The sequence below is a fragment of the Chrysochloris asiatica genome, unplaced genomic scaffold, assembly GCF_000296735.1.
Source record: "Chrysochloris asiatica unplaced genomic scaffold, ChrAsi1.0 scaffold00116, whole genome shotgun sequence".
Classification (NCBI taxonomy): Eukaryota; Metazoa; Chordata; class Mammalia; order Afrosoricida; family Chrysochloridae; genus Chrysochloris; species Chrysochloris asiatica.
The window spans coordinates 3,256,874-3,269,151 of record NW_006408634.1 but is presented as its reverse complement, the minus strand read 5'-3'; the positions used below and the strand labels follow the sequence as shown (position 1 = coordinate 3,269,151).

Below are 12,278 nucleotides of genomic sequence, written 5' to 3'. Positions count from 1 at the left end.
CAGAACCAGCAGCTCTCCACTGGGGGACAGGAACTAGGACTTACCTACATTCAGATGAGGGTGTTGGGGGTGGTCACCGCATCCTGAGCAGCCCCTCCCAGGCTTCCTCGCTGTCCTGAGGCACCTCTGGTTGTGGGCACCATCACCGTCTTCAGATGCCGATGAGATTGCCCGGGTATAGCCAAGTCCAACAGAGAAGTGTATGGACTCACTTGGAGGCTTGGGGTGGCACTAAAGGCTAAGCACTGAACGGCCACTAGTCGCTCCTGAGAACCCTGTACAGGGTCATTATGAGTCAGCATCGACTCGTGACACTAACAATAGTAATGACAGGCTTAGTTGAAAGCCAGAAAGACTGGCCAGAGCTCGCTTCCCGTTTAACCATTAAACGGAATCACCTGTGGGAGATACAAACATCCACATGGCCTGAAAGGCAAGACCACGACCCAGGGTCACCATGGCATCCCAGCAGCTAGACTAGAACCTGGGATGTCAGAGGCAGTGGACTAGCGCTCTTAGAAGGGAAGAGGCAACCCTGATGCCGCAGTGCTTGAGCGCTTGGCTGCTAACTGAAAGGTGAGTGATTCGAACCTACCAGCCGCTTCTCAGGAGAAAGACGGTAGGTACCAGTCGGTTCCAACTCACAGCGACCCTCTGCACAACAGAACAAAACACTGCCCATTTCTGGGCCATCTTCCCAATACCTGCTACATGGGAGCCCATCGCTGCTGCCACAGTGCCAGTCTATCTTGTTGTTGTTGTTAAGTGCCGTCGAGTCGGTTCTGACCTTGTTGTGGGTCTTCCTTTTTTTTGCTGACCCTTCACTTTACCCAAGCATGATGTCCTCCTTAATACAGGAATCCTGGTGTGACGCTCTAGGCACAAGGTCGGCAGTTCAAACCACCAGCCGCTCTTTGGAAACCTAATACAGGGTTTCTAAGAGTTGAGACCGACTCCGTGGCACGTAACAAGAGCAGAACTACCTCTAAGCCAGCACTCAGGGAAGCTGCAGTCAAGAAATCAAACCAGTGCATTGCATTATGCAAATCTGCTACCAAAAACCTAGAGTGTTGAACAGAGATGTCACTTTGAGGACTAAGGTGCACCTGACTCAAGCCGTGGTATTTTCAGTAGCCTCAGATACATGTGAAAGCTGAACAATGAATAAATAGGAAGACCGTAGTGGAAGAATCAATTCATTTTTAATTACGGTGTTGGTGAACAATACTGAAAAGGACCATGGCCTGCCAGAAGGACAGACAAATCTGTCTTGAAAGAAGTACAGACAGAACGCTCCTGAGAAGCCAGCAAGCCGAGAACATTGTCTCTCATACTCTGAACATGTTGTCAGCAGGGAGCAGTGTCTGGAGAAGGACGTCAGCCCAAAAGCAGAAGACCCCCAGTGAGATGGATTTGATACAGTGACAACAACAGTGACCTCAAATGTAACCACTGTGAGGAAGGTGCAGGACGTTCTGTGGTGCACAGGGTCCCTGTGAGTGGGACCTTCCCTACCCAACATCACCTAACACCACCAAAACTACTCTCAGCATGAGACACCGTTGGCCTCTATGAATATTTCCCATAAATTTACAATAAGGCAAAAAGTGAATAATGAACATAAATCTTTAAGGGCATTTTCATTAAACAGTGTTAAAAATGACAGTAATCATGAAAATGTCCTCAACCTCGATGGCAGTGTGGTGAATGCACATTCAGCCAATGGGGTGCCGCTAACCCTTGACTGTTGTTGTTTTAAGTACCATGGAGTCATTTCCGACTCATAGTGACTCTGTATATAGGGTTTCCGAGGAACGGCTGGTGGGTTTGAATTACCAACCTATCAGTTAGCCATCCCGTGCTTAACCTACAGTGCCACACCAGCACCCCAAAGAGACTACATAGGCAAGCCGGGCTCAGAGGGACATACTGCCTCCAAGAAAGAAGAGTCGGGAGTGGAGACTGTCCTCTGGACTTGGAGCCTGGTGCTGTGAAGCTCAGAGATGCAGAGGATCTGGATGGACCGGATGGACCGGTGAGGATTCCGGGATTCTTCTCCTATAGGAGAGGCATCTAGAGGAAGGCTGATGCCAAGACCCATGGGAATCTTCCAGGAGTGCTGGGACCACGGTGCTGAGAGGAGACAGGGACCTTTCTCCAGACTGACAGAGAGAACGCGTCCCTGCTGGTGCTCTCGATTGCACGTCCAGCCTTGGAAACCATGAGATGGTTAAAGGCATCCGCTTGTGGTATTTCTGTTACTGCAGCACCCAATAGCTAAGACAACTGTATATGTACCTTTAAACTCTTAAAAACTACCCAACATTAAATATATTTCGTCCACTAGTAATACATACAGGACCCTAAACACACCCCAGTCCATCACTCTACAGAGATGCAAACTTTACCCCACCGACAGAAGAAGCTGCCAGTGTTTGCGTCCTTAGACCAATTCAGCCTTCCGGTTCTTTTCGCCAATCGTTTGGGAGCTTGAGGTTGGTGGCTGTTGGCTACTCTTCTCCAGGCTGTGTCGGATCCCATATCCAAAATATATAACAAACCCTAGTAGGGAAATGAGGCAAAAAGGCCAGACAGTGGTCATTGTCCCCATTTAGGAATGGCCAGCAGGCCTCATACTTCTGATGTCTGGGACAGTTTGGGGGAAGGATGTTAGGTGGAGTCACCCCAGGACTCTCATTTTCCCCAGGAAGCCACTTACCAATCATCATCCAGACCCCAAATCGTGCCCAGGTCCCAGAGGTCAACTGCATCATCAAGTAAACATTCGTAAAGATGCTCACCAAGGGGAGGACAGGCAACGCAGGGACCTGTGGGCCAAGCACAGCCACTGAGTCCCCAAACATGTCACAGAGTCCAAAAGGAGGGTCCTGAGCCCCACCTGGGTGGGAGGGAAGAAGACTCCAGCCTGACTCAGGCTGTGTTCTGGCCACCTATTGTCCATGCTCTGTCTTCTCAGCACCCAAGAAGTCCACCCACTGCAAACTGGCCTTTCCCTGCAGAAGTTCCCTGGGAATACTGTAACCAACATCATCCACCACACCCCCATGGCTAACTCTGAGATTCATTCGTGCCCCACCTCTCTTCATACTAAGTATCTCATGATCTATTTCAGAGGAGACAGGTATTTGGGGAGTTAAGCAGGTAGTGGACCTCTCCCTGGTCCAGTAAAAAATATCTGTGGGCTCAACTACCTGCTGGGCCCTGAAACCAGAAGAGCTAGGTGGTGCCCACCCATAAAGATTCTAGAGAAGAAATAAAATATAATAAAATAAAAATCACATAAAGATTCTAGAGAAGAAATAAAACAAAAATTCAATAGAGGAATCCTGATTAAATGCGGTGAAAAAGAGATTTGCAAATTCCTGTGGAATCCAGATTTTCTTGAATTGCGGAGGCTGGATCTCTTGCCCTGAGATAATCTTTGAACCTTAAAAAGAAAAAATATCTCCCCCGAAATCTTAAAAAGAAACAACTTGACCTGGAATCAATGGCTGGATGATCAGAGCTCAACTAGAAGAAGAAAGAAGAGGAAACAGAGGAATCTGATACAATTTGATGAACTTGACCTACACCTATGGATGCAGTAGTTCAAAAGAGGGAACAAATTTTCACAGCAAGAATCATTCCCACCCCCCCCTCCATACACAGAGTAGACAGGGATGGGCAACTTGGACACTGGCTACCCAAAACGTCGGGTGGGAAGGCCTACAAAGGCAAGAAGTGACTGGCTTACAAGCTTTGAAAAGGGAGCCTAGATCCAGAGGGTGTGGAGGAAGGTAGAAATCTCCACGGAGTAGTATCCAATCTGTCTGGGTGGGGCTGATACAAGAAGATGGGGATAGCACTCATGTGGTACATTAGTGAATAATTACTATCAGGAGTGACTGTGAGGGTTGGAAATGTAAAGGTAGATGTTTTGTAGCAAAAGGAGGGGAGTGGTTGACTTTGCAGTCTAGGAGCGGAGGTATCTGGGACCATCAAGGGAGAAGAGCGAAGAGCGGGACCCTACCCAGAGAAGCAGTCATGCCTGAGATGGAGGCAGAGACGATGACATGGAGAGATAGAGCAGCTGGAGACTCTAGACCCAGAGAGGGAGAGGGGCTGTGTGCTGAAGACTGGGGGGGTGGGGGGAGGCTTGCGGGGTGCACCCTTTGGTTGGTTGATGATGCATGGAAGGGACTGTAACCATGGCAATTAAATTATACCTGATAGGATGAATGTAAAACTAATGTTCTCCCATGTAAGCTATCATATAAATCACAATAAAACATTTACCAAAAAAAAATCAAAAAGAATAAATGAGAGTTTAGCTTCACTAGTAAAACAATTCTGTCTTAAAGACAATTCTGTACCTTTTTTAAGATCTATGTGGTGCTGTGGGATAAGCACTGGACTGCTAACCACAGGTTGGTGGTTGCTATGGGTCAGAACCGACTTGATGGCTCAACAACATGTGGAGTCAGCTGTGGCACTGTAGGCAGGATAAGCGCTGGACCACAGGGTCAGTTTGAACTTCAAACTCTCTGCAGCCCAATACTGGGGACCCAAACTGTGTCCAAAGCCCCGATGCAGCCAAGTGGCCATGGTCACCTGTCATGGTAATGCACTCAAAACCAACAGATGCTCACAGGCACTTAACAACAATGTACAGACTCGGGAGTCTTGGTGTGGTACTGTAGGATAAACACCGGACTGCTAACAGCAAAATCAGTGCTTCAGACCTTAGAAGCTGCTCCTTAGAAACCTACACAGGGTCTCTGTGGTCAGAACCCACTCCACGGAACTTAGTGACACAGCAACATACAGAATCGACTTGACAACAGCAACTCGAAAGATAAGAAACTTAGGGGGCAGAGAGTTGATGTTGATGGAGGACGGGACAGCTCAGAAGGAGGACAAGAATGATCCCACAACACAGAGCATGTGATCATGTGATCATGTGATCACAGCCACTGAAGTGCACGTGTAGAAACTGACAAACTGGCAGGTGTACTGCGGTGTCGAGTCCCAGGAATGACAGAAAATAAGTTGTTTCTAAAAACGTTCATGAACTTGTTAGACTTCAGCGTTTCCAAGAGTGGGTGGCTGTGGCAGTGAAGAGCACCTACCTTGAAGTAAAGCGCTGTAGGGTCCTGGGGTTGTCTCCCAATGATGACCGTGAGCCCAGTAATGACCACCAGCAGCAGCACAGTCACGGTTGTATAGACAGGGTCCCCGGACAGCAGGCGTCCGAGCCACTGGGTCAGTATCAGGCAGAGGACCATCAGCAGTATGACTGGGAAGGACAAGTTGGCAGAGGTCAGGTCCAGTTCTAGATGCCACATGTGCGAGGACATTGGGCTACATCCCAACCCCAAACTGCCCGAATCAAGCAGGGCCATCGGCTCTCCAAGGTGCCTCCTCAAGGCAGAGACAATGATGTGGAGAGATGGAGCGGCTGGGGACTATGGACCCGGAGAGGGGCTGTATGCTGATGACTGGGGGGGTGCAGGCCTTGGCTGGTTGATGACGCATGGAGGGGATTGTAACCATGGCAATGATATGATATCCGATAGGATGAATGTAAAGCTAATGTTCTCCCATGTAAACTATCACATAATTCACAATAAAACATTAAAAAACAACAACAAGGTGCTTCCTCAGCTCCAAAGAGCACACCCCTACGACTGCCCCACCTTTTCCATTTCAGAGCACCCCAAAGTGGTTTCAGCCCCACCACCTACCAAGCACAGAGGCACTGATGTAGACGATGTGGCCAGATTTCAGAACGCAGACAATGTTGGTGGAGCAGCTCCGACTCCTTTCCGTTTCAGCTCCAGATTCCAAAGGCTTTGGAACCGAACTCATCTCAAACATCCCCGCCGCTACTGGGTCACCCTTGCTTACTTTGTGATCTGGCTGGTACCTGAAGGTTAGAAGTATTATGGCAACATTAATGTTGGCCCGTACTCAGGCCTGGCCTCCCTCCCAGGTCAGCAGGAGGAAGACCTATTGATGTGGGCTTCTGTAAGTATCACAACCAGGAAGACCCTATGAGGCCATTCTCCGGAGTCCCACAGGGTTGTGTGAGTTGAAATGGACTTGAAGACATCAAACAATTGTTAAGTGTCATCGAGTCAGTTCCAACTCACAGCTATCCTGTGGAGTTTCTGAGGAGCGGCTGGTACTTTTGAACCTCTGACCCCTTGAGGCTATCAGTCCAGGCTTTATCATACAGCACCAGGTCAGGGACTACTGTAATAGTCCACTTAGGGTCAGTATCAAGGCAGGAGAGGAGAACTAGCTTCCCAGGCATCCCAGGAGTCGAAGGCCTCCAATAAAGGTCTAGGGGAGTGTTACCTGAGGACAAGAACAGAAAAAGCCACCATGGAGTACGAAAGCAGGGTTCCAATTGATGTGAGGTCCACAAGATCACTGAGCTCAAAAAGGAATGCCATGAGTGCTAGAATTAAGGGTCAAAAAAAACAACAGAAGAGTGGGGTGAGAAACACCTGGAAACAGCCAAGTCAAGCTGATGATCAAAGGCAACGCAAATTTGTGTCTTTTCACCTGCAATGATTCCAGAGACCAGGGTGGCCATTACAGGGGTCTGCGTCCGGGCATGGATCCTGGCGAGGCCTCGGAAAAGGAGCCCATCCTCCGCCATTGAGTAGATGACCCGCGTTAAGGGGAACATGGCACCCAGGAGGCTAGCAAAGAAAAGGAGGGCGCACATGAGGACAATGGCAATCAGCAAGTGGTGGAGAGGTTGTGCAGGCCTTGGGGTCCTCATCTGCTGCTGGTGGGAATGTAATATGGTGCAGCCGCTGGGGAAACAGTTGGGTGGGTCCTCGATAATTGAACACTAGGAATCTCGTGGGACCCACCAGTCCTACTGCTGGTTCCAGCATGCCCCAGAAATGCTGTAGCTCGGCGCCGTGTCACCACAATAAAGCAAGTCGGACTTCTTTTCGTTTCTGGTTTCCCAGTGTGTATAAAAATAATGCTCACATTATACTGTCATCTGTGAAGTGGGCAATAGCATCACGGAACCACCCAGAATATCGTGAGAATGGCCAAAACATGACACAAAGAGAGCACATACCCAACAGACTTACTCAATGCAGGGTTGCCACAAACCTTCATTGTTAGCACCACCACCACCACCATGATTATCTGCCAAGTGCAGTAAGATAAGGTGGTGGTTGTTAGGTGCCATTGAGTCAGTACTGACTCATAGCAACCCTATGCAGTGAAACACCGCCCCAGTCCTGGGCCAACCTCACTATTGTTGCCATGCTCGAGCCCATTGACGTGCCACTTTGCCAATCCATCTCATTGGGGGTCTTCTCATTTTTCTCTGACCTTCCACCTTACCATACATGATATCCCCTCTTGAGTGACTGGTCCCTCTTGACAATATGTCCAAAGTTTGAGAGATGAAGTCTGGCCATCGTGGCCTCCAAGGAGCACTCTGGCTGCACTTCTTCCAACACAGATCTGTTGGTTCTTTTGGCAGTCCGTGGCACTTTCAATATTCTCCTCAAACACCATAACTCAAAAGCACTGATTCTTCTATAGTCCTCCTTATTCACTGTCCAACTTTTGCATCCTTATGAGATTATTGAAAAGTCCATAGATTGGATCAGGCACACCTTAGGATCAGGCACACCTTAGTCCTCAAGCTGACATTTTACTCTTCAACACTTTGAAAAGGTCTCATGCAGCAGATTTGCCTAATGCAATAAGGTATACCCATCTAAACCCCGAAGAAGTGAAGGCACGGACACAAACAGAAGCCTGTACTTGGATGTTCACTGCCACACTTTTCACAGTAGCCAAAAACGTGGAAACCACTGAAATGCCCATCAGCAGATGAGCAGATAAACAGAACGAGGCCCACACTGTAGACACAGCTTCCCGGGGGGAAGAGAGAATCATGGCTGGCTCCTCACAGGCAGAGGTCAGGCATTCTCTCTCTCCAACTTGCTTTCTATTGAGTCACACCCCCTAATAAAACTCAAGATACATCCCACCCTAATCTTACCTTATTAACATAAATCAGTCCAAACTAGACATAATATACCACAAAATGGAGAACTAGAGCTGGAAGGGCCATATTCACTGGACTCCACCCACCCCCAATAGGAGTTCCATGCACCTTATTTGCATTCTTAATAGACTGTCCAATCCTCTGAGTGGGTCACAAACACCTTATTTGCATAGTCCCACCCAATCATTGTGTGCGATGAGGGAGTTACAGGATCGTGCATACATGGTTAAGGGTCCGTATTAGGTAATTCACTGTACTGCAGTGGAATTTGAAGTAGTTGTAAAGAGAAATGAGTTTGGCTGCTAACCTCAAGGTCAACAATTTGAAACAACCAGTGGTTCCGTGGGAGAAAGATGAGGCTTTCTGCTCCCATAAAAAGATTTATAGCCTCGGAAACCCGAAACAGGGTCACTGCGGGTTGGAACCAACTCAATAGCACTTAACAACAACAACAACAGAGAAATGAAGTCCCAATGCACACCACAGAAATGGGTGAACCTTGAAGACACGAGAGAACCTTGAGAGAAATAAGTGAGCCGTAAAAGGGCAAACACTATGTGAACTTATAAGAAATAAATAAACACCTAGAAACCAAAGGTGGTTAGTGGCTACAAGGAGTGGGAGGGAGAGGGAGAGAAGGTTTTCTTTGGGTGGCACTGACTTCATGCTCTTGGGGAGACACTGAGAATGGCGGCAGAACATGAGAAATGTAAATGTGGAAGTGTTGAGTGTTGTGTGTGTGTGTGTGTGTGTGTGTGTGTGTTTTAATAATAAGAAGATGATGGAGGAAAAATAAAGGAATGAGGTGACTGAACTTTCTCCACAGCCTACAGAGGAAGGTATCTTTTCCTCTGATCCCACAATCCCGAGGGCTGGGATACTGACAACAGGGAAAACGCTTTTGACACAGACCTGGATGAAAGGGCACAGAGGGAGCCAATGGCCACCACGTATCTGGCAGGGGCCCATCCGATACGGAGAAACGCGTCCGGCAGAGGGCTCTCAGAGTAGATCTGGTAATACGGCATCATGAGGGTGAGTGCTGAGGAGACGCCAAAATACATCAGAAAGCAGATGAAGATGGAGAGCACAATGCTCACAGGGATGGACCGGTGAGGATTCCGGGCTTCTTCTCCTATAGGAGAGGCAGGAAAGCATTGGGTCAGGAAAACACTCTAAGGTGAAGGCACAAAAATCCTCTTATCCTCTTGTTGTCATTGAGTCGCTGCCCCACCAGAGGGTCCCCAGCCTGCCATCTTAATAGGAGCAGATCTCCAGTGGAGCTTCTGGGTGGGTTTGAACGCAAACCTTTTCATTTACAAGTAAGCACTTGACCTTCACATTGTCTCTCTTATATCCCCCAAATCAGGTAAGCCTTCTACCAACTTTGTGCAGCTCAATACTGGCAACCCAAACTGTGCTCAAAGTCCCGATGGGGTCAAATGATCATCGTTACCTGTCGTGGCAATGCAATCAAAGCCAACAAATGCAAAGAAACACGTAGCTGTTCCACGAAGAATCCCGTCAAAGCCAAAAGGCACAAATCCACCAGAGCCCAGAGGACCCAAGCTACAGTGAGAGAAGGAATTAGAACTATGGGTTAGGGCTGTTCAGCCTTCTCTGCTAGATTGCTCGGTTAATATCAATCCTGGGCTGCAGTCCCCACCAACACCATCTGGCTCCATGAGCCCAAATCCTCATCTTGTTAGGTGCTGTCGAGTTGAGTTCCAACTCATAATGACACCATGTGACAGAGTGGAGCTGTCCCCTAGGGCTTTCTTGGCTGTAATATTTTAAACATATATTTTCCTCCTGATAACATGTTCAAAGTATAAGAGAAAGAATCATCCAGGACTATAATTCTGACTGTAATTCTTTTAAGACAGATTTGCTCATTCCTCATGCCCTTCACAGTATAGTCAATGTGCTTCACCAACACCATAATTCCAATGTGCTTTGTCAGGAGGGACCAGTCCCCGGAGAGGGACATCATGTGTGGGAAAATAGAAAAGAGGCAGACTCTCCATGAACTGATTTGACACAGTGGCTGCAATGATGGGCTTGGAAAAACACCAGCTTGTGAAGATGGTGCAGAACTGGGCAGTGTTTCATTTTGTCATCGATAAGGTGGAATGACGTCGAACTGACGCAATGGCATCTGACAGCAACGATCTTTAAGGAAGCCGACCATCAGGTCCTTCTCCCAAAAAGCTGCCAGGTGAATTTGAAAAGTCAGCCTTCTGGTTGCCAGTCTTGCGTCCACAGCTCTTTCAGAACCCCCTGCTCCCCGCCATGCTGTGGTGGTCATGCTTGTTTCTCCTCACCTAGAGGTGGTGTTGAGTCCAGTCAAGCTCTGGTTGTAGTCCAGCTCTCCAAGCTTCCAGTTATGTAGATCTCCCTTAATGAAGCCGGAAAGGATGATAAAGCTGAGAATCAACAGGTTCACGCCTGTGAACACTTTGGTAACCATGGCCGACTCACTAGCTCCCAGAGCCAGCAATCCTGTGGAAAAAAGGGTATGAACAGTATCAAAGTTATTACTTTGGTCTTGTTGTTGTTAAGTGCCGTCCAGTCAGTTCCAACTCATAACGACCCTGTATAGGGTTTCCGAGGAGCAGCTGGTGAGCTTGAACTGCCGAACTTGCAGTTCAAATGCCTTTGCAGTCTGGCGCATTAACCCACATTGCCACTTTGGTCTTAGTACAGAGAAAGAAACTTATCAGTCAACATCAGGGCTCCTTAGGCAAAGGGGAGTTTGCCATCCCCTACTCCCACCACTCCCCCAACAAAGGACATTTGGCAATATCTGGAGACATTTTTGTTTTAAAAGGTGTTGAAAATACATGCAACAAAACACACAGCAATTGAACTACCCCCACGTATACAAGGGGAGTCCTGGTGTGGCGCTGTGGGCTAATGTGCTAGACTGCCAAGTTGGTTTGAACCACAAAGTTGCTGGTTCTAGCTCACCAGCCACTCCTTGGAAATCATATACAAGGTGGCCATGGGTTGGAACCGACTTGACGGCACTTAACAACAATGTGTACCAGGAGCCCTGGTGGCACTGTGGTTAAAGCACCGTGCCGTGAACTGAAAGGTGTTCTGTTTGAACCCACGGGAACTACGAGCAGTCTGCTTCCATGAAAGATTCACAGCCTCGGAACCCTGTGGAGCAGTTCTGCTCTGCCTGTCCTGTACAGTTCAGGGACATTGTCCTGTACAGTTTGGGGACATTGATCACGTTCCTAAAGCTGTACCACCATTCTCATCAACTTTTTCCAAAGCATCTACCACCTTTATCATAAGTGCAGCGCCTTCTAAGCAAAAAGTAGGCCCCTGTATTCTCCCCCCCACAGCCCTAGGAGCTACCAATAACTTGATAACAAAAAAAAAAACCAAATCCACCACCACCGTGTGGATCTCAACTCACAACAACCCAGCAAAACAGAGAAGGCTGTAAATCTGAAAGAAACAGACTTCCGGTTTTTTTTTTTGTTGTTGTTGTTTTTGTTTTTCAATCCTTACAGAAGCCACATCTTTCTCTCAAGGAGTACCTGGTGGGTTCGAACCACCTACCTTTGGGTTAGCAGCCAGGGGCTTTAATCACTGCACTACCAGGGCTCCATTGTTGCTCATTTCATGTAAGTGAGATCATACAGCATTGGTCCTCTCACGGCTGACCCACTTCCCTCAGCATGTTTTCGAGGTTCATCCACGTATCTCCTTAAGGAGGTACAATCACACTCCATTGTGGGCTAGAACACGTTTTCTTTGCTCATGAAGACATCTTTGATTGTGACCACGTGGGAGTGGGTGCCATTGGCATCTAGTGGGTGGCAGCCAGGGATTGTACACCCTATGCCACAGTGAAGTTGGAACAACAATGGTCTGAGTCTCACCTCCTGTCTCTCCTATTGCAAATCCTCATTTCCCAGCTTCCCATCGCCCTGCCTTTTTTTTTTTTTTTTTTAAACCACCTACAAACGTTTCCCAAGGAGCCCTGGTGGCTAATTGGCAGGTCAGTGGTTGAAATTCACCAGTATCTCCTCAGGAGAAAGACCTGGTTATCTCTTTCTGTAAAGACTTCAGACTAAGAAACCCTGTGAGGCTTGGGGTTCAGAACGATAGTTGTCGGGGACATCAAGATCAACAGGCATAACACCGTCCACAGAGACAATGCTCCACATCCTTTGGTGAATAGTGACTGGGGGAAAGAGTGGAGCGC

General features: G+C 48.0%; 1 protein-coding gene across 1 annotated transcript in view; it reads right to left on the bottom strand.

Moving 5' to 3' along the window:
• Positions 1–2,443: 2,443 nt before the first annotated feature.
• LOC102830378 (cationic amino acid transporter 3-like) overlaps positions 2,444–12,278 on the bottom strand; it is a 12,958-nt gene continuing 3,123 nt past the window's right edge. Inside the window, exons 3-11 of the mRNA XM_006868323.1 lie at positions 10,378–10,555; positions 9,510–9,622; positions 8,966–9,188; positions 6,571–6,710; positions 6,361–6,463; positions 5,745–5,926; positions 5,130–5,296; positions 2,720–2,828; positions 2,444–2,562 (exon numbers count right to left, since the gene is read on the bottom strand). Of these exons, the coding sequence (XP_006868385.1) occupies positions 2,444–2,562; positions 2,720–2,828; positions 5,130–5,296; positions 5,745–5,926; positions 6,361–6,463; positions 6,571–6,710; positions 8,966–9,188; positions 9,510–9,622; positions 10,378–10,555 (1,334 nt within the window). The remainder of the gene's footprint in view (positions 2,563–2,719; positions 2,829–5,129; positions 5,297–5,744; positions 5,927–6,360; positions 6,464–6,570; positions 6,711–8,965; positions 9,189–9,509; positions 9,623–10,377; positions 10,556–12,278) is intronic.